General features: G+C 53.6%; 2 protein-coding genes across 3 annotated transcripts in view; both read right to left on the bottom strand.

Annotated features, from left to right (window-relative positions):
- The window catches only part of UBE2H (ubiquitin conjugating enzyme E2 H), a 40,048-nt gene extending 36,506 nt beyond the window's left edge, over window positions 1-3,542 (bottom strand). Inside the window, exon 1 of the mRNA XM_005533081.3 lies at window positions 3,403-3,542. Coding sequence (XP_005533138.2) covers window positions 3,403-3,455 — 53 coding nt within the window. The 5' untranslated portion in view covers window positions 3,456-3,542. The remainder of the gene's footprint in view (window positions 1-3,402) is intronic.
- A 2,477-nt stretch (window positions 3,543-6,019) lies between these two features.
- On the bottom strand, window positions 6,020-21,240 carry ZC3HC1 (zinc finger C3HC-type containing 1). Of its 2 annotated transcripts, none has more exons than XM_088055834.1 (10): window positions 20,869-21,240; window positions 18,693-18,803; window positions 16,395-16,546; window positions 13,149-13,232; window positions 12,340-12,467; window positions 11,307-11,467; window positions 9,901-10,120; window positions 9,462-9,674; window positions 9,098-9,307; window positions 6,020-6,402 (listed from the first exon to the last, which is right to left on the bottom strand). In XM_088055834.1, the coding sequence occupies exons 1-10, from the start codon at window positions 21,003-21,005 to the stop codon at window positions 6,334-6,336; spliced, it is 1,485 nt and encodes a 494-aa protein (XP_087911960.1). In that variant the 5' UTR covers window positions 21,006-21,240; the 3' UTR covers window positions 6,020-6,333. The 2 variants fall into 2 exon arrangements, with proteins under 2 accessions (XP_087911960.1, XP_087911961.1); XM_088055835.1 differs by having other exon boundaries at window positions 9,462-9,671.
- Window positions 21,241-21,408: the final 168 nt, after the last annotated feature.

The raw sequence follows: 21,408 nt of genomic DNA, 5'->3' as shown, positions 1-21,408 counted from the left end.
ATTTATCCCAAATGTAAACTCTGTCCTACCCTTTGCCTCGACGGAGCAAACACCGGCGGGGAGAGTGAGGGGGGGAGTTTTGAGATTACAAAATGCTCTGCAGGTAAAACTAAGGAGCTTTGTACTTTTATTCTCCTTGACTTAGGACGAGCCTAAAATTAGCAGGGAGTGCAATGCTCTGTGAATTACGCTCCTGACTCGCCTCCCAAACCCCCGGCTCTGCAAACTGGGCAGCACTGGGGGAGATTTAAACAAAGCTAGCCACTATTTATAATTCCTTTCAGGCACAAAACAGGGTGACACTTCCCTTTTCCAGCTCTGACGCTTAAAAATAGAGCTCGGGGACTACAACCCAGCCAGCAGCATTTCTCCACAAAAGGAGGAAAATAAATCAGCACTAAATAAACTCGCGGCCAAGGGGAAGCTGCGAGCGCAGCGGCCACGGAACAATAAACCCCGGGGTTGGAACGGGAAATGGCCCCGTGGTTTGGGGGAGGGATGGGGGTGCTGGGGTGGGTCCCCCATGGGTATAAACACCCTGCCAGGGGCACCCCATCAGCTGCAGCCTCGCTCCGCCCCGGGCCCGGTTTCCGGGTAGTAACAGAGCAGCCAATCCGCGGAGTTGCGAGAGCTGGAGGCCTTTTCCCTGCAAACACAGCTCCAAGGTTGGCACTCGCCCCAAAACTGGGGGGAACTATAAAAGGGAGCCCCCATTCTGCCCTCCCCGGGGTGGGTGATACCTGGAGAGGCCTGGCCTGGAGCTTGGGGGCTTCCCAGTGGGATAACGCTGCGCTTCGCAAGTGGCCAACGGGTCTGGAGGTGTTTTTGGGGAGCATTCCTGCAAAAATCCTGCTCTGAAGTGTCATAGGTTACCCAGGAAACTTTGGCTGGAGCCCCCCAAAAAGGGGATGAGGGATTATGGCTCTCTTTTCCCAGCCTCAGCACCACAAACCCGGTCCGGAGGGAGACAATGAGTGACGGGGAGCTGGAGCACATCCTCGTCCAGGAGATTATTAAACATCAGTTCCACGCATTCCCGCAGAGCTCTGCCCTTCTCCTGCAGCCCCACGGAGAGCAGGCACCTCTCCCCTTCCCTCCTCACAAAGAGGCATCCACAAAAGGACACGGACGTGTTAGGATTGAAAATAGGGATCATAAAAAGACCTCGCTCGGCTCCTAAACCTGTCAGAGCAGGAGAAGGAAGGAGTGTTATTCACCCTGCTCGGTGCCCCCTCCCTACTGGGAAAGGTAACCCTTGGCAGGCCATAAATCCATACTATTATTCTCCACTGGAGACGTGGAAAGGGGATGAAAAGGGAAACTGCAATGAAAATGGGCAGCAAAAAGAGGGGAAAAAAAAAAACCCAAACAAAAACCCTACACAGCAACAAAACCCTGAACACCCCCAGGAGGAGCTGCCTTCAAGCACATTCCTTCAGACGAGTCCCTTCTCCTCTGGCCACCACCGAGACCCTCCTGGTTGCCGTGTCTCAAAGGAGACCCTGATTTCAGATCAGCTTCCAGAGGGGGAGATTCCCCCCAGGGAAGCGTCTCGGGAGCCGGGGCCTAGCGAGCTGCTCACCCCGGGCGAGTCAGGCAGACAAACAAAAAAAGGCTGGGGAAGGAGGGAGGGAGCGAGGGAGGAGTGCTGAGGAGTCATCTGACACATCCAACTTCCTAAGTTTGTTGTCCGCAGGACACCGACTGCTCTAACCCTCACCCTTTGGAAAACAAGGAAAGCGGAGCCGACAACAAGGGTTTCTCCTTTGGAAAAACCGCCGGGGTTCCTTTTGTCAGGGGGCAGAAAGAGCAGAGCAAAAACTCCCCAGGCACCGAGAGGAATCCCAGATATTCGGGGCTTTCTACCTACCCAGCTCCTAGAAACACACAGCAAAGCCACTTCGCAGGGAAAACCTGCTCTTTGTCCTCCAAAAAATGCTGCGATCGCTGGAGAAGCCGGCAAGGAACCGAACAAAAAGGGGGAGAAAAAAAAAAAAAAAAAAAAAAAAGGAAAAGAGAGGGGGAGGGGAAAAGGAAACAGAGCAGCAGCCGATCAGGTTGGGCCTCGGCCCCTCTCTGGCCCACAGCTCTTTCCAGGGTATCCCTAAGAAAGGTTTTCCCCCTCCCTCATTAAACAGCTGGAATTCCCGACCCTCCTCCCGGTGCGATTAAGCATCGATCGCAATTGGCGGAGTCTGACATGTGTGTAACTTTAAACCCCCGGATAAAAATAGCTCCGATTCGAGCACCATCAGGACTCATTTCCTATTTGCTTAAAAACAGGGCGAAAAATACACCGAGAGCAGCTTTTGTGGGGAGAAAGGCGCTGCGCGAAACGTCAGACACAAGTTTCCTTCGATAAGCCACAAACAGGAGCGCTGCTGCTGCTCCTCCCTCCCCCCACCCCTTCCAAAAAAACACCACCAAATCCAGATAAGTTTGTTTATCTCTCTCTGGGAACTAAATCAGACCCGTTTCTCGACCCCTCGACACCAGCACGGCAGAGCCACCAGCCCCGAGTTCTGCTGAGGGAGGTCGGGCACGTTCAGGCGACAGATCCGAGAAACATTTCATCCACTCTTGTCATTCCTACCCTTTCCCGGCTCACACCGCCACCTTGTAAACAAAAACTATTAATAAAACAATCCCAGAACCGAATTCCCAATGGTATTTTTCAACGCCACCCACTCTCCAGACAGAGAGAAAAAAGGGATTCACCGCCCCGTAAAGGGCCAGGAATAAAAACAAGGAGGAAAAATATAAACAGATCTATGAAGGAAGAAGGGGAAAAATAAAAAGTAATAAAGCCTAACCAAACCTGGAGGGTTACATAAACCTCTTGGGAGACGGGCTCGGGCCCTGATGCCCTTCACCCACCCCTGGGTCTGCTGAGCCAGACCTCGAGGGACCCCCCCCCCGTCCTCCCCAAAAAAATTAAATCCCTAAGCCGGCACCAGAAGCTTCGTGAACCGCGGGGTAAAATGGGGGAATAAATAATAATAATAAACCCCACAAAAGCCTTTCTTTGGGCTGTGGCTGCTGGAACTGCTCACCCCTTCCCCAGGGCAGGCAAGGGGGGGTGCGGGGCACCCAGACTGGGGTGGCATCGCCAAGGGGGATCTGCAGAGACACCCCCAGGGCCGCCCGTCAAGCCACAGAGGGGGATAAACCCCCCAAAATACGGCAGAACGGGGGGGTTAGGCCTCCCCTGCTGAGGGGGGAGGCAGATCCGACCCCCAGCTCCGGGGAGAGGCCGAGGGGGTTCGAATGGGGGGGGGTTTGGCGGGCGACCCCAGCGGGGGTCCCCGGTGCCCCCCGCCCTCCCACCCCTCTGCAGGCCCGGCCACGGGGCGGGGGGATCCTCGTCCCCAGTAGGCCCGGAGAGGGGCACGGCAAGGATACAGCTTGACCACGTCGGTGTCCATCCGCCTCTTGCCCGGGCGGGGGGACGACATGGTGGCCGCGGCCGCCCCCGGGGCTCCGGGCGGGCTGTCTGCGCCGCCGCCGCGGGCCGGGGCCGCCCGGCGCCGAGAGGAGCAGGGGAGCGCTGGGCCGCGAGGCGCTAGGACCCGCCGCTGTCGCTGTCGCCGCTCCTGTCGCCGCTGTCGCCGCTGTCGCCGACAGGGCCCCCCCTGCGCCGCTCGCGCTCCCTCAGCCGCTCCGGCCGCCTCTGCCCCAGCCTCTCTCTGGACCCCTGACGTCACCCGCGGTGACGTCACCGCCCCGCGGCGCTTCCATTGGCCTCGCCCGCAACGCTCCGCCGGCCCCGCGGCACGCCGGGAGTTGTAGTCCCGAGGGGGGGAGGTGGAGGGGGGTGTGGGAAGTGATGGATGCGCCGAGGGTTCGAGGCCCCGCTGGGGCCGCTAATTTCAGTTCCTCTTTTTCCAATGTTTCCCGGAATTCCCCCACGTGTTCCCCGTGTCTCCCCCATTCCCCATGAATTCTGTCTCCTCTTATTCCCCCCATTTCCATTTTGCTGGTTCCTACCACGGCCAGGGAACCGCCTCATAAAATATGGGGTGCGCCTATGTCAGGGCCTTGCAATTCCCCACGGCTCTGCCATTTCCACTGTTTTTCCACAATTCCCAATGGCTCCCAATATTCCCAATATTCCCCTATTTCCCATTCCCACGGGGGTCAGGGAACCACCCCACAGAATATGGAGTTTGCCCACGGCAATCCCGTTCAATCCAAGCGGGAATGTGGCGACTGGCCAGAGCCCACAGCGGGAGTCACCACTGCGGATTTCCGGTGTGACATTGGCAAAGCATTTCCCGGTGCCTCAGTTTACCCACCCGGATGATGACAGCACTAATGGGTGTCTCCCACACCGATGGGATTCCGGTGTGGAACCTCCACACCCCGCATTCCTGATCCCCGGCATCATCCCATAAATCTGCCCCTGTGCTTCCTTCCCCTGTGGGGAGGAGACACAGCCAAAGAATCCCAAAAAGTTCCTCCATTTAATGCCCCAACATGCCCCGAGTCTGGCAGGAGCAGGAGGTGACATCACCTGAGGGGACTCAAATCCACACCCCAAATTCCATGGGGAATCTGGCAGGAGAACGGGGTTATATTGGAGCAGAGCAGCTGGGAAATTTGGGATAGAGGATCCTGGATTTCCCAGGCCACCATATTCCCTGACTGGTTCCAAGCAACTGGGAGAACTGGGAGGGGAAAACATGGATTTTACCGTAATTTCTTGGAATGCTTCTATTCCATCTGTGAACCACCAGTTTTGCAACAGGGATTATTCCAGGATATCAGGGACTACAACAGCACCCTGTTCCCTTTTGGAATACTTTAAGGCCACTTTTATAGCACCCAAACCTTGGAATGTGGGTGCTGAGGGAATTTTGGGGATCCTCTGAGCACTCCTCGCTCTGGAAATTGGGATGGAGGGGTTGTGGCTGGCCTCTCCCACCCTGGAATGGGGATATCATCCTCCCTGGATTGGTTGCATCCCAGGATTTGTGGGGTGGTTCCCTGATTTTGGAGAAAAATGGAGATGGGGGGGAGCCAGGAGAATCCATGGATAGGGAATGTAGGGAATAGAGGGAGCCACAGGGAACTGCTGGAAACCATTGGAAATTGGGAAACCAGAGTTCCAGGGGGATGTAAGGAATGGGGAGACCGTGGGGAGCTGTCAGGGATGGGGGATTTGTGGAAAAGAGCTGGAAAAGAGGCTCCTCCATGCCCATCCCAAGCACTTCCCAGCCTATCCTCGCCCCTCTGGATTTGGGGTGTCCCCATCTCCACCCCAACTCCCAGCCCAGAGGGCTGTGGGGTGAAGCAGCCCCTCGTTAGGGCCCCGTAATTAGAACCCCCTTAATAAGGAAGGGAATCCACCCAAATTCAGGCCCCACTGCTTCCCGTGGGATTCCTGCCCGAGAAGAAACTCTGGATCCCAGGAGAAGCTCCCAGGTTGGTGGGTGCACCCCCAAGTTTTGGGGTCCAGCCCTGACCATGGCAGCCACTGCATTCCCAGAATCTCCAAATCCATCCGAGGGGATGTCACAGATGAAACCTCGGAAACCCAGGGAAACGGAGGCAGGAGATCCTTTCCTCAAAAAAATAATAATAAAAAAAGGAATGATGTATCCCTGTGCCATCCCTCCCACATTCCCAGACCTGGAGGGAGGAGATCCAACCGTGCCTGTGGAATCTCAGCCTTTCCCAAAGCCCCTTCCTCAATATCCTCAAGGATGGAGATGACACCACGCCCTTCCCAGCAGCCCAAGCCATGGAATCTCACCTTTTCCCAAGTTTTGGCTGCATCCCACCCTCCAACCTGGGGGATTTATCACCCCACAAAGGCCATCAGCAGAGGGACACGAGGGCAGGGATTGAGGCAATGGAAAAATACCCCAACAACAGGAGACAATAAAATGTGGAGAGGGAAACAGATGTGGATCCCGTAAGGAGAAGAATGCCGAGGGATCCAAGAGCTACGCCAGATCCAGAGCTCCACCTGCCCTGGGGAAAAAAAGCACCACGCCAGCAGGAAGGCAAAAGGAGAAAAAAACAACAAAAATGAAATGTTTATTCCCACCTGGCGTCGCGAGGCGGCCGGACACCGCGGACACCTCGGGAGGTGACGGTGTCCCCTCGTCACATTCCCAGCTCCGGGAAGAGCTGTCCAGCCCCTCTGGAGCCCAGGGACACAGCAGCAGTTTGTGAAGGCAGGAGCTTCAGGAAGGCAGCCAGGGAAGGGGAGATGCCAAGGCGGCCGTTTGGAGTTTCCTCGGATTCCCCTTCCCGAGGCGCGGAGCTGGAGCCACCGAGAGGTTTGGATCTCTCTCTCCCGATGCCCCCCGTGCCGGTTTCTGGAATTCAGGAGGAATTCATGCTCTCCCACTGCCGGAAAATGCGGAACACCTTGCAGGATTTCTCCGAGAGGCTCTGGAAGAGACAACAAAGCAACAGCTGGAGGTCAAAGCACTGGAGCAGGACTCGCCACTGGCAAAGGGCAGGAGGAGAAACTGCAGCAAAAACTCATCCAAAATATCCCAATTTCCTGCCAGGACAGCAGTTTGTTCCTTGTTTTCATCATCCCTGTTTGCCAGCTTGGAGGGGAGAACAAGGAGACTACAAGCAAGAAGCAGGAAAGGACCCAAAAAAAGCAGAAAGGGACTCCAAAAAGCAAGAAGGGGACTCCAAAGAGCAGGCAGGGATTCCAAAAAGTAGGAAGTGACCCCAAAAAGTAGAAAGGGACCTCAAAAAAGTAGGAAGAGACTCCAGAAAACAGGATGGGACTCCAGGAAGCAGGAAGGGACTCAAAAAAGCAGGAGGGGACCCCAAAAAGCAGAAAGGGACTCCATAAAGCAGAAAGGGACTCCAAAAAGTAGGATGTGACCCCAAAAAAGCAAGAAGGGACCCCAAAAAGCAGGCAGGGACTTCAAAAAACCAAGAAAGGACCTCAAAAAGCAGGAGGGGACCCCTAAAAGCTGAAAGGGACCTCAGAAAGCAAGAAGGGACTCAAAAAAGCAGAAAGGGACTCAAAAAAGCAGGAGGGGACCCCAAAAAGCAGGAAGGGATTCCAAAAAGCAGGAGGGGACTCCAAAAAGCAGAAAGGAGCCCCAAAAAAGCAGGCAGGGACTCCAAAAAGTAGAAAGGGACCTTAAAAAGTAGGAAGGGACTCCAGAAAACAGGATGGGATTCCAAAAAGCAGGAGGGGACCCCAAAAAGCAAGAAAAGATCCCAAAAAGCAGAAAGGGACTCCATAAAGCAGAAAGGGACCCCAAAAAGTAGGATGTGACCCCAAAAAAAGCAAGAAGGGACCCCAAAAAAGCAAGAAGGGATTCCAAAAATTAGGAAGTGACCCCAAAAAGTAGAAAGGGACCTCAAAAAGTAGGAAGAGACTCCAGAAAACAGGATGGGACTCCAGGAAGCAGGAAAAGATTCCAAAAAGCAGGAGGGGACCCCAAAAAGCAAGAAAGGACCCCGAAAAGTAGGAAGAGACTACAGAAAACAGGATGGGACTCCAAAAAGCAAGAAAGGACCCTGAAAAGCAGGAGAGGACCCCAAAAAGCAAGAAAGGGACCCCAAAAAGCAGGAGGGAACCCCAAAAAGCAAGAAAAGGACCCTGAAAAGCAGGAGGGGACTCCAAAAAGTAGAAAAGGACCTCAAAAAGTAGGAAGGGACTCCAGAAAACAGGAAGGGATTCCAAAAAGCAGGAGGGGACCCCAAAAAGCAAGAAAGGGACCCCAAAAAGCAAGAAAGGGACCCCAAAAAGCAAGAAAGGACCTCAAAAAACAAGAAAGGGACCCCAAAAAGCAGGAGGGGACCCCAAAAAGCAAGAAAGGACCGCGAAAAAGCAGGCAGGGACCCCAAAAAGCAGGAAGGAACTCCAACCATCCCCTGATCCAGCTGGGTCTGGTGCCTCTGATTTGTGACCGATGCCACTGGAGCATTTGGAGCTTTCCAGGCTCCTGGCAGAATCACGGAATCATGGAATGGTTTGGATTGGAAAGGACCTTAAAGATCCCCCAGTTCCAACGCCCTGATGTGGGCAGGGACACCTCCCACAGGAAGGGGACACAAAAATCACAGGAAACTGCCAGGACAAATCCCAAAGCAGGAATGCTCCACCGCTCTCCTGAGCTCTGAGAGAAGCTGGAAAGAGCTGGCAGGAGAAATCCACGTGGATAACGAGATCCAGGGAGGCAGCAGCTGCTCCACAGCCACACGGGGAGGGAGTTGTGGCCTCAGCTCTGCTCCCCTGGTGTTATAGATACATTTTATATTGTTGGCTTTTCACAAATATTAAAATCAATGTTATAGGTATAAAGTTAGAGAATTTGTTAATATGGTTTCTTCTATTTCTGTTGATGATACTTAGAAATAGTGGTATGATATACATATATTTTGAGCTATGGCATAGTATTAAAACAAAAACTACTTTTGTTTGTAGAACCCAAAGACTGAAAAAGATAGCTAGAGACTCCCTTCCGTTCTTAAATTATCTTATCCAGATGAGGACAGCAGTGACCAGAGCTCTGGGGGAGGAATTTATTGCATTATCAGGGAATGTGAAACTTGGTGGAGCCAAAAAGATTGATTAATTGGGAAGGGGGCAAGCTAAAAACTAAACAAAGAAACATCCAAAACTTAAGAAAAATGTCTGAATATGTATGAGAATTTATGGATATGTAGTAGGGTTCTATTTTTAAGGGACAATCCTTTGTTAGTAAGGTGAATGCAGAGACACCCGGCCGTATCTGTATATTTATTTTTACCTCCTAATTGTCTTTCTATTAAACTTTTAAATTCTATATTAATAAAAAAAATTCTATATCATATCTATAAAAAAAAAAAGTGAACCTCGTTTTCCACACTGGCAATCCAAGAGCCTGGAGCCAGGAATTGCAGAGAGGAGCTCTGGGGACAGGGAATGAAACCGGATCTCGGGCAGCGCCGAGGCCGTTATTTATAGCAGCCCTGGAGCAGCTCTGGCACAGCCTGGCCTTGGATGGAGCTTTTGGGAATGCCTTTTCACCTGCCTGGGATTGTGTTCATCCCCAAAAAAGCCCCTCCATCCCAAATTTTTGCTGCCTGCACAAGCAGCGTTCCGGTTTTTGGGACGCCCCAGGCTCACCGCTGGCTCCGTCTCGGGCTCCGTGTCACATTTTTGGATGCTGAGGAGCCTCTTCAGCACCACTTCCCAGCCTGGCTTGGCTTTCCCAGGTTCCTTCTCCGTCTGGGATGCAGCATCTTCCAGGGATTCCTCTCCCTCCCCGCTGCTGACCCAGGGACACCAATCCCGGTGCTGAGAGCTGGGGTGAAAGAAGCTCCTCAAGGAAGTGTCCTGGGGAAGCGAGGAGGTGACAGAGAAGGGACACAACAACAAAAGAATGATTTAGAGCCTCTAAAAAACCCTTTTTTTAACCCAAACCCCAGCCCCTGAGCTGGCTACTCCACCAAATCCCTGGATCAGGGAAGATCCTGCTTGGATCACTCACCGAGCTGCTGGAAGAGCAGAGCCGCGCTCGCTTGGCCCTGCGGACAGGGCTGGATGGCACCTCCATGTTGTCCCCCTGGCCCATGCTCCGCGTCACCGGGCGGCTCCTCAGCGTCACATCCCTGCTCACATCCAGCTCGCCCCGGTCCATGGAGCTGGGAGAATCCCAACCCCTTGGGCGGGATACAGCCGGGGATGGGCTCTTCTCGTGCTGCTGGGTGGAAAAAAAATGGGAATTAACGGCGTTGTCCGGCTCCAAGAGCCCTTCCCGCCGCAAGGAGAAAGGTTTAGCTGGGATATCGGGAAGGAATTCCCGGCTGGGAGGGTGGGGAAGGGTTGGGATAGAATTCCCAGAGAAGCTGTGGCTGCTCCTGGGATCCAGTGGATGTGGATGAGGGCAGCCGGGAGTCCCTGCAGCGCCCAGATATCCCAGGATGTACCTGCTCGGATCCCGGATCCTGGCTCCGCGTCAGCATCCGGCGCGGGGATGTGGGAACGGGCGGGAAGCGCTCGGGAGCGGCCGGGGTGGCGCTGCCGGAGCCGCAGGAATCCGGCTCCGGAGCTGCGGAAGATTCCAGCTGGTGGAAGCCCCACAGCCCCACCTTCCTCATGCAGCGGGAGCAGGTGATCACGGAGAGGTTCATGGAGCCCGAGGCAGCACTGCGGGGACAGAGCCATGGAATCCTCATGGAATCCTCCAGGAATCCTCATGGAATCCTCCAGGAATCCTCAAGGAATCCTCCAGGAATCCTCACGGAATCCTCAAGGAATCCTCACAGAATCCTCACGGAATCTTCATGGAATCTTCATGGAATCCTCATGGAATCTTCATGGAATTCTTGAGGAATCCTCAAGGAATCCTCACGGAATCCTCACGGAATCCTCACAGAATCCTCAAGGAATCCTCGCGGAATCCTCACGGAATCCTCAAGGAATCCTCGAGGAATCCTCAAGGAATCCTCAAGGAATCCTCAAGGAATCCTCAAGGAATCCTCGTGGAATCCTCAAGGAATCTTCATGGAATCCTCATGGAATCCTCATGGAATCCTCATGGAATCTTCATGGAATCCTCATGGAATCCTCATGGAATCCTCATGGAATCCTCAAGGAATCCTCAAGGAATCCTCAAGGAATCCTCAAGGAATCCTCACAGAATCCTCAAGGAATCGTCACAGAATCCTCAAGGAATCCTCGAGGAATCATGGGATGTGTTGGGATGGATTTTAAAGATCACCTCATTCCAACCCCTCACGGGCAGCGACACCTCCCACCATCCCAGGTTACTCCAAGCCCCGATGTCCAACCCGGCCTTGGACATTCCCAGGGATGGGGAAAGTCAGGAGAGGTGGTCAGGGATAAGGCTGAGCTTGGAAAAGTCAGGGAAAAAAATTCCATTAAACCCCATCTGTGATGATGATGATTTAAACTGGTTCAGTTGCATTTTGTCTGGCCAGGAAGCAGAGGGGAAAAAGAGGGGGAAAAAAGTGGTGAAATAAGGGAAGAGGGAATGTGGTGGAAAAGTGGTAAAACAGTTAAATAAGGGAAGCAGGATCTCAGTGAAAAAGAGGGAAAATAGGAAAATAGCGACACAGAGGAAGCAGGAGAGCAGTGAAAAAGAGGGAAAACGGGAAAATAAAATCAGGTAGGCAGGAAGGAGCACAGTGAAAAAGAGGAAAAATAGGAAAAGAGTAAAATAAGGGAAGCATCATGGAAAAGAGGGAAAACACAAAAATAGCGAAAAAAGGGATAGTGAACATTCCACAGGAGGAACATTCCACATCCCTCCAGCCTCCAAGAGTTTTCATGGCAAGCCCAGAGCGTGAGGGACGTTCCAGGCCCTGCTCACCTGCAGGTCCAGCCGCACAGCGCCAGGATACAGGCGGGAACGTGAACCTGCAGGATTTCCGTGGAAAACTTCCCGGGAGGTTTCTCTCCCTCTGCTCCTTTGTGCTCCAGTTCCTCCCCAATGAGCTGGAGGAGCCGGGTGATCCTTTCCTCCGTCAGGGACTGCGGAGAACAGGGAGAAAATGCGTTGGTTTTGTTCCCAAATCATGTCCCACACGGAGAAAAAAATTCCCAATTCCACCCTCTGGAATTGCATGGTCCAGCACCCCCAGCTCTAACAGGGAAAAGTCACTCAGAGAAATCCTCTGGCTCCCCATTCCGTGAAATCTGCTCCATCTGCTCCCCCCAGCAGTGGAACAGGTCCCGTTCCTGCCGTGGTTTTGGGAGTCTCCGGTGGTTTCCGAGCTCAGCCAGCCCCAAAACATCCCCGTGGTTGTGCTGAATGGATGAAGATTCCCTGGATCCCACAGGGCTGCCCAGAGCCATCTGTTCCCTGGCAAAGGAGTGTCCAACGAGCCAGACTTGGCTCCAGCAGAGCAAGGCCAGGACAGGTTCCTGCAGGGTGGCAATTCCATGTTTGTTCCTGGCTTTTCCTGCTTTTCCCTCCTGCCTGAGGAGCCTCCTCGGGCTCCTTCAGCTTCCCGGGTCTCTGCCCACACCTCAGGTCCAGGGCATCCCAAATTCCTGTGTGGAATCCCTGGAGTGATCCGTGGGCTGCCTTGGAGAGCTCCCAAAGGGGTCTGTGGGATCCCAAATCCCATCTCCAGGCACCACAGAGCAGCCTGGACACTGGGAAAAGTCCGGAGTGGGAAGCAGATACACTTCCCAGCTTGGAATAATTCCCAGCTGTGGAATGAGCCATTCCCAACTCCTCTTGACACGTTTCCATGGTGGAACATTGGAACATGTCCAAGGAGAAAAAAAAGCAAGTGGGAACAGTTCCCTCACACGCACACAAAGGCTGAAATTCCAGATTTTGGGATGGTCCCCGAAGCCTGGAACGCTCCGGATTTTGGGAGCAGGAGGGAACTCACCATATTTTTCAGGTCTTCCGGTCTGAGGGAAGGCAGCTGCAGCTCCAGCTGACACAGGCTCTGGAAACGATCCAGGAAATCCTGGAGAAGGACTCTGGGCTCATCCACCAGCAGCCTGGCAAAGCGATCTGGTGAGAGGAAAAGCTGCGCTCAGCATTCCCAACCCTTCCTTATCCCACAGGGAATGGGATAAGGATTCCCACCAGCCAGGGTCTCCACAGAAATGCAGTGATGGGATAAGAGGGAATGAGCTTAAGCTGGAGGAGGAGAAGTTTAGGTGGGATATTGGGAAGGAATTCCTGACTTGGAGGGTGGGGAGGGGCTGGGATGGAATTCCCAGAGGAGATGTGGCTGCCTCTGGATCCTTGGAGTGTCCAAGGCCGGGTTGGATGGGGTTTGGAGCAGCCTGGGATAACAGGAGGTGTCCCTGCCATGGCAGGAGTGGCCCTGGATGGGCTTTAAGGTCCTTTCCCACCCCAAAAAATTCCATGATTATTTTTCTGGCTTTTCAAGGAAAAGCTCAGCACAGCTTCCAAGACAGGATTTATCCCTCTCTGAGCATTCCATGACAGCCAAGCTCCCCCGTCCCCTCCCAGTTACCACCCAAAAACATTTTAACTGCTCCCAAAGGGCAGGAAAAGCTGGATCCAGCTTGGATTCGCTGAGGCTGCTCAGGGATGTTGCTTTCCTCTTGCATTCCATCATTCCCACAGGGAAAAGGAGAGTGTGATGACAGGAAGAACAAGGGAGAAAGGAGGGAAAAAAAACTGGGAATGATGCTGGATGGTGCAGGAATCTGAGGCACCCACCTGGGCAGGGGCTGTCTGGCCAGAAGCAGAACTTCTCGTGGGCAGTGCTCAGAGCCTTCCTGAGCTCCTCACAGCGCTCCTTGTCTGCAGGGAAAAACTCTGGGATAATTCCCTGTGGAGCCACCTCCTCAGGGAATCACTGGGAAAACCAAGCCAGGAGAAGAAAGCACCAGGATTGGGAGAGTTTCCCTCGGGTGCTGCCCGAGGATGCAGAGCCTGAAGCTTCACCTCAAACTCCCCAGCAAGAATTCCAGGAATTGGGAACAGCAAATGTCACCTGAGCCCTTCAACCTCCCCCAAAATTCCCAGGCACAGGAACCTGTGGAAAAACAGCCCGTGGGCACAAAAACTTGCTGGATCCTGCCAGTTTTTCCTCCCGGGATGCTGCCAATCCCTGGCTGAGCTGATCCCTCCACCCCGGCTGCAGGAGCCAAATTCCAGCCATGTCTGGAAATCAAACTTCCCAAAAAAATTAAAAATAAAAAAAAAAATCTGATATTTAATTTCACTTCTGCTTTCAGAACCAAAAAAATTTCTTTTCTAATTTGTTTTTCGATGACTTCTTCCCCAGTCTTTGATTATTTTAGTGTGATTTCCAATGGAATAATTAGGCCAAGGTTTATTTAACAGAGATAATCTGAATAAACAGGGAATGTTGATACTGAGTGACCCAAAAGGAAAGGCTCAGTATTCCCATGAGCCACATGGCAGGATTCACTTCCAAGGGAATTTCAGCCAGGAAAATTGAGAAGTGGGGATGACACTTCCTTATATAAGGGATAATAAAGGAGTTTATTAATTAAATCTCAAAATGTAATTTCTGCCTGAATGGCCTTGGTGAGCAGCAATTGCTGCACTGGAAAAATTCCCTGGAGGATCAGGGAAGCAGGTCCAGGAATTGGGAAAGAAAAGTTTTAAAAGAGAATTTTGAAAAGAATCTTCAGATCCTTAAAAAAAAAAATTCCTTAAATACTTCCAGAAGGCAATGAGGCTGGAGAAATGTCTGGAAAACCTGGAAAGAGGCTGAGAGCCTTGGGATTGTTTGGAGAAATGGAGGATGAGGGGTGAATTCTGCACCTTCCAGAGCTCTTCTCCCTGGAATTCCGTGGGATTGGGAATGGCTCAAAGCTGCACCAGGAGAGGCTCAGGCTCAGGATAATTCCTAATGTTCCCTACCAGGATGATCCAACTCCGGAATATTCCGAGAGGTGATTAGTGCCCCAAAGCCTGGAAGTGTTTTGGATGTTTTGGATAATTCCCTTGGTCTGGTTTGAGGTTTGGAACCTCACTGGGGTTTTCCAGACCTTAAAGGATGGGTACAAAGAGGATGGGGAGGACAAGGAGCAGTGGGGACAGGGGGTGCTGCCAGAGCTTTTATCCCAGAATAAAAAAGAGATTTTTTTACAGTGAGAATTCCATCATTCCCTGGGACCATTATTCCCTGGGATCATCATTCCCTGGGACCATCATTCCTTAGGATCATCATTCCCTGAATATATAATTCTTTGGAACCACCATTCCCTGGAATCACCATTTTATGGAACCACCATTCCCTGGAACCACCATTCCCTAGCATCATCATTCCCTGGGATAACCATTCCCTGGGATAACCATTCCCTGGGATAACCATTCCCTGGAACCACCATTCCTTGGGATAACCATTCCCTGGAACCACCATTCCCTGGAACCACCATTCCTTGGGACTGCCAATCCTTGGAACCACCATTCCCTGGAACCATCATTCCTTGGGATCACCATTCCCTGTGATCACCATTCCCTGGAACCATCATTCCCTGGAACCACCATTCCTTGGAACCACCATCCCCTGGGATCATCATTCCTTGGAACCACCATTCCCTGGAACCATCATTCCTTGGGATCACCATTCCCTGTGATCACCATTCCCTGGAACCATCATTCCCTGGAACCACCATTCCTTGGAACCACCATCCCCTGGGATCATCATTCCTTGGAACCACCATTCCCTGGAACCACCATTCCCTGAAAATCAGCCAACAACAGCACAAGCTCTCAAATCCCTCCCAACCCACCTACAATTCCACAACCTCTCCCAGCTGGAATTCCCTTCTCCAACAACAACCCAGCACCTCTTACCCACCAAACCCCGCTCTTTCCCCAAACACCCAGCCCTTGGCGGGACCCGCTCCCGGAACCCGGCTGATCCCGGAACCCGGCTGATCCTGGAACCCGGCTGATCCCAGAATCCCGGCTGATCCCAGAATCCCGGCTGATCCCAGAATCCCGGCTGATCCCGGAACCCGGCTGATCCCGAATCCCGGCTGATCCCAGAATCCCGGCTGATCCCGGAACCCGGCTGATCCCGGAACCCGGCTGATCCCAGAATCCCGGCTGATCCCAGAATCCCGGCTGATCCCGGAACCCGGCTGATCCCGGAACCCGGCTGATCCCAGAATCCCGGCTGATCCCGGAACCCGGCTGATCCCGGAACCCGGCTGATCCCGGAACCCGGCTGATCCCAGAATCCCGGCTGATCCCAGAATCCCGGCTGATCCCGGAACCCGGCTGATCCCGGAACCCGGCTGATCCCGGAACCCGGCTGATCCCAGAATCCCGGCTGATCCCAGAATCCCGGCTGATCCCAGAATCCCGGCTGATCCCGGAACCCGGCTGATCCCAGAATCCTGGCTGATCCCAGAATCCCGGCTGATCCCGGAACCCGGCTGATCCCAGAATCCCGGCTGATCCCGGAACCCGGCTGATCCCAGAATCCCGGCTGATCCCAGAATCCCGGCTGATCCCGGAACCCGGCTGATCCCAGAATCCCGGCTGATCCCAGAATCCCGGCTGATCCCAGAATCCCGGCTGATCCCGGAACCCGGCTGATCCCAGAATCCCGGCTGATCCCAGAATCCCGGCTGATCCCGGAACCCGGCTGATCCCAGAATCCCGGCTGATCCCGGAACCCGGCTGATCCCGGAACCCGGCTGATCCCAGAATCCCGGCTGATCCCGGAACCCGGCTGATCCCAGAATCCCGGCTGATCCCAGAACCCGGCTGATCCCAGAATCCCGGCTGATCCCAGAATCCCGGCTGATCCCGGAACCCGGCTGATCCCGGAACCCGGCTGATCCCAGAATCCCGGCTGATCCCGGAACCCGGCTGATCCCAGAATCCCGGCTGATCCCAGAATCCCGGCTGATCCCGGAATCCCGGCTGATCCCGGAATCCCGGCTGATCCCAGAATCCCAGCTGATCCCCACTCACAGGTGCTGAGGTCCAGGGCCAGCTGCAGGCTGGCGCACAGGTAGGCCTGGCAGCTGGAGCACCTGAGCATGTCGCACTCCACGCTCACCCAGCCCAACCTGGCGCACACCAGCGGCGACAGCGACGCCGGTTTGCCCGCCCACCTCAGCGGGTCAGCCCGTCAAGGAGCTAACTGCAAAAATTCCCGCGGTTTTTTGGGATGGGGGGAACATTCTGGATTTTTTTGGGATGGGGGAAACATCCTGGATTTTTTGGGGATGGGGGAAACATCCCGGCTTTTGTTGGGATGGAAAAAACATCCTGGCTTTCTTGGGGCTCGGGGAAAACATCTCAGCTTTTGTTGGACTGGGGGAAACATTCCGGACTTTTTAGGGATGTGGGAAACATCCTGGCTTTTGTTGGGATGGGGGAAAGACCCCGTTTTTTTTGGGGATGGGGGAAACATTCCAGATTTTTTAGGGATGGGGGAAACATCCTGGCTTTTTCAGGGGTGGGGGAAACATCCCAGGTTTTTTTGGGATGGGGGAAACATCCTGGATTTTTTGGGGCTGGGGGAAACATCCCAGTTTTGCTGGGATGGAAAAAACATCCTGGCTCTTTTGGGGATGGGAGAAACATCCCAACTTTTGTTGGGATGGGGGAAAGACCCCGGTTTTTTGGGGGATGGGGGAAACATCCCAGTTTTGTTTGGGATGGGGAAAACATTCCAGATATTTTAGGGATGGGGGAAACATCCCAGCTTTTTTAGGGATGTGGGAAACATCTCAGTTTTGTTGGGATGGGGGAAACATCCCGGATTTTTCAGGGATGGGGGAAACATCCCAGTTTTGTTTTGATGGGGGAAACATCCTGACTTTCGTTGGGATGGGGAAAAGATCCCGGTTTTTTTGGGGATGGGGGAAATATCCCAGATTTTTTTGGGGCTGGGGGAAACATCCTGTCTTCTTTGGGGATGGGGAAAACATTCCGGATCTTTTGGGGTGGGGGGAAACATCCCGGATTTTTGGGGGCTGGGGGAAACATCCCGGCTTTTTTTGGGATGGGTTTTCATCCCAGTTTTTTTGGGATGGGGGAAACATCCCGGATTTTTTTAGGGATGGGAGAAACATCCCAGCTTTTTTGGAGTGGGGGGAAACAGCTTTTGTTGGGATGGGGGAACATCCAGGATTTTTTGGGGATGGGGAAACATTCCAAGAGAGGGAGAGCTCGGAGCGGGCTGCAGCTTCCTCAGGAGGGGAAGCAGGGCAGGAATACAGGGAATGGCTGGAGATGTGCAGGGAGGGATTTTAGGAAAAGTTGGGATTTTAGGAAAAAGTTGGATTTTAGGAAGAGGCAGGATTTCAGGAAAAGCAGGATTTTAAAAAAAGGTGGAATTTTAGGATGAAGGTGGATTTTAGGAAAAATTTGGATTTTAGGAAAATGCAGGATTTTAGGAAAAGGCTGGAATTTAAGAAAAGGTGAGATTTCAGAAAAAGGCTGGATTTTAGGAAGAGGCAGGATTTTAGGAAATGCTGGATTTTAGGATGAGGGTGGATTTTAAGAAAAATTTGGATTTTAGGAAAAGTTTGAATTGCATGAAAATGCTGGATTTTAGGAAAAGGCATGATTTTAGGAAGAGGCAGGATTTTAGGGAAAGGCTGGATTTCAGGAAAAAAGCAGAATTTCAGGATGAGGTGGGATTTTAGGAAAAGGCTGGATTATAGGAAGAGGCTGGATTTTAGGGAAAATTTGGATTTCAGGAAAAGGCTGGATTTTAGGAAAGGCAGGATTTTAGGAAAAGGCAGGATTTTAGGAAAGGCAGGATTTTAGGAAAAGGCAGGATTTTGGAAAAAGGCTGGATTATAGGAAGAAGTGAGATTTTAGAAAAATTTGGATTTTAGGAAAAGGCAGGATTTCAGGATGAGGGTGGATTTTAGGAAAAATTTGGAATTCAGGAAAAGGCAGGATTTTAGGAAGAAGCTGGATTTTAGGAAAAGGCAGGATTTTAGGAAGAAGCTGGATTTTAGGAAAAGGCAGGATTTTAGGAAGAAGCTGGATTTTAGGAAAATGCTGGCTTTTAGAAAAAGGCAGGATTTTAGGAAAATGCAGGATTTTAGGAAAAGGAAAAGCCCCTTCCCCCACAGGCTGCTGGGACACTGAACATTCCCCAGGGAATTCTCACAGCTCCAAATCTCCAGGAACTCTCAAGAGACAGGGGGTGGAATTTTGGGACGCAAGGCCGAGAATTGGATCGATGATCCCTCTGGATCCCTTCCCCCACAATTCCAAGCTGGAATTCCCAGCATTCCAAAGGATATGGTGAATGTTTCCACTCTGCTGAAATAAGCTTCCCTGCTGGCAGATTCCAAGGAAAGAGCTTCCATTTGGGAAGGTCCATTGGCTCGATCCGAGCAGTCGGATGTGTCTTTCCTAAAAGGGAAAAAAATCAGCAAGGAAAATTCTTGGAATGATTCCATTGATTCCAAAAAAAGCACAGAACACTTCTTAACCTCCCATCCCTCAGCCTTGTCCTGACAAGGATCTTCTCCAGAGCTCCCCATTCCCAATTTTTAATTAATTCCTAATAAAACAATGAATTAATCAAATTCCAAAGGTGCCTTGGATGTGTCCAGCTGGGATTTGATGGGAGAAGGAGGGAAGAGGGGTTTGCTCTCTGAGCCCAGCACGTTGAGGATTGAAATCTGGGATGCTCCCAAGACCGGAATCCAGGGCTGGAATGTGAATCCCAAGGCTGGAATGTGGATCCCAAGGCTGGAATGTGGATCCCAAGGCTGGAATGTGGATCCCAAGGCTGGAATGTGGATCCCTAGGCTGGAATGTGGATCCCAAGGCTGGAATGTGGATCCCAAGGCTGGAATGTGGATCCCTAGGCTGGAATGTGGATCCCTAGGCTGGAATGTGGATCCCAAGGCTGGAATGTGGATCCCTAGGCTGGAATGTGGATCCCAAGGCTGGAATGTGGATCCCAAGGCTGGAATTGGGTCCCAAGGCTGGAATTGGATCCCTAGGCTGGAATTGGATCCCTAGGCTGGAATGTGGATCCCTAGGCTGGAATGTGGATCTCAAGGCTGGAATGTGGATCCCAAGGCTGGAATTGGATCCCAAGGCTGGAATTGGATCCCAAGGCTGGAATGTGGATCTCAAGGCTGGAATGTGGATCTCAAGGCTGGAATGAGGATCCCAAGGCTGGAATTGGATCCCAAGGCTGGAATGTGGATCCCAAGGCTGGAATTGGGTCCCAAGGCTGGAATGTGGATCCCTAGGCTGGAATGTGGATCCCTAGGCTGGAATGTGGATCTCAAGGCTGGAATGTGGATCTCAAGGCTGGAATGTGGATCCCAAGGCTGGAATGTGGATCCCTAGGCTGGAATGTGGATCCCTAGGCTGGAATTGGATCCCAAGGCTGGAATGTGGATCCCAAGGCTGGAATGTGGATCCCAAGGCTGGAATGTGGATCTCAAGGCTGCAATTTGATCCCAAGGCTGCAATTTGATCCCAAGGCTGCAATTTGATCCCAAGGCTGCAATTTGATCCCATGGCTGCCCTTTGGCCTCTTCCCAAAACTTTTCCGTGAGTCAAAATTCATGGCTGGGACAAGGGAGCCCCTGAGACACCCCCAAAGCTCAGCCCCCATTGCTCCCAGTGCCTCCCAGTAACTCCCAGTGCCCCACCAAGGGGTGACTGCTGGGACCACTGGTCACTTACCTGGGCTGGCCTCCCAGTGTCCCCAGTCCCTTCCCAGTACCCCCAGTTTCCTCCCAGTGTCCCCAGTTCCCTCTCAGTGTCCTCAGTCCCCTCTCAGTGTCCCCAGTTCCCTCTCAGTGTCCCCAGTTCCCTCCCAGTGACCCCAGTCCCCTCCCACCGTCCCCAGTTCCCTCCCAGTGCCCCCCATCCTCCCTCCGTTTCCCCAGGACCCTCCAAGTGCCCCCAGTACCTTCCCAGTACCCCCAGTGCCCTCTCAGTGCCCCCAGTTCCCCCAGTCCACTTCCAGTGCCCCCAGTGCCCTCCCAGTGCCCCCCAGTCCACTCCCAGTGCTCACTGCCACCTCCCAGTGTCCCCAGTAACCCCAGTTCCCTCCCAGTGTCCCCAGTCCCCTCCCAGTACCCCCAATCCCCTCCCAGTGCCCACTGCCACCTCCCAGTGTCCCAGGATCTGTTCCCGCTGCTGCCTCCTTGTCCCTCCAGCATTCCCAGCGCACCGCAATCTCTCCAGCATTCCCAGTGCCTCCCAGTGCCACCAGTGCCCCCTCCCAGCGCTCCCTGTGCTTCCCAGCCCATTCCTTCGCTCTCTTTTTCCCACTATCCTTCCCAAATAACAATTCCCAGCACTTCCCAATCCCCTCCAGCCCCCCTCCCCCCACAGGACCCCCCAATTCCCTCACGAGTCCCCAGCCCTCCCCTCCCCTTCCACGGCCGGGCCTCCCCCCGACGCCAACCCCGCTGCCAGCGAGTCCCTCCCCGCCGCTGCTCCTCACCCGCCGGGCCCGGGCCCCTCGGTGGCGATGCCGCCGTCGATGAGGTCGCGGATCTGCCGGGGAGTGACGGGAGGCGGCCGCCCTCGGTTCCCCCCCGCCGCTGCCGCCGCCGCGCCCCCGGCGCTGGGCGCCGCCATTTTGGTCCCGCCTTGCCGTTCACGGCCCGGGAAACGCGGGCCCGCACGAACGTTCCGCTCGCGCACGATCGTTCCGCTCGGCCCGCGGGGTCGCACATGACCTCGCGCAACACCGGCACGGCCTCCGGAACCTCGCGGAGGACTCGGGGGGCGCCGGCGCCCCCGTGAAAGTCCCCGCGAATGTCCTCGGGGGTGACCCCGAGAATGTCCCCGTGAACGTCCCCGCGTCCCCGCTCTCGGCGCTCAATTGATCCAGCCTGGATCGATCGCTCAAATCTCCCAACAGAGGCGCTCTCGCCTCAGCCTCCCCCCACCTGCCAACAAGCCCGCAGCTGATAGGTCGCCGCTGAAGAAGCTCGGCGGTGATTGGTGTTTGGCTCCCCGTCCCTCAGGCAGCGGACGG

Source organism: Pseudopodoces humilis, chromosome 5 (genome assembly GCF_049639895.1).
Source record: "Pseudopodoces humilis isolate 2021_Gansu_Grassland_sample_001 chromosome 5, ASM4963989v1, whole genome shotgun sequence".
Lineage (NCBI taxonomy): Eukaryota > Metazoa > Chordata > Aves > Passeriformes > Paridae > Pseudopodoces > Pseudopodoces humilis.
The sequence above is the reverse complement of the archived record's forward strand: the minus strand, read 5'-3'. Positions and strand labels throughout refer to the sequence as shown.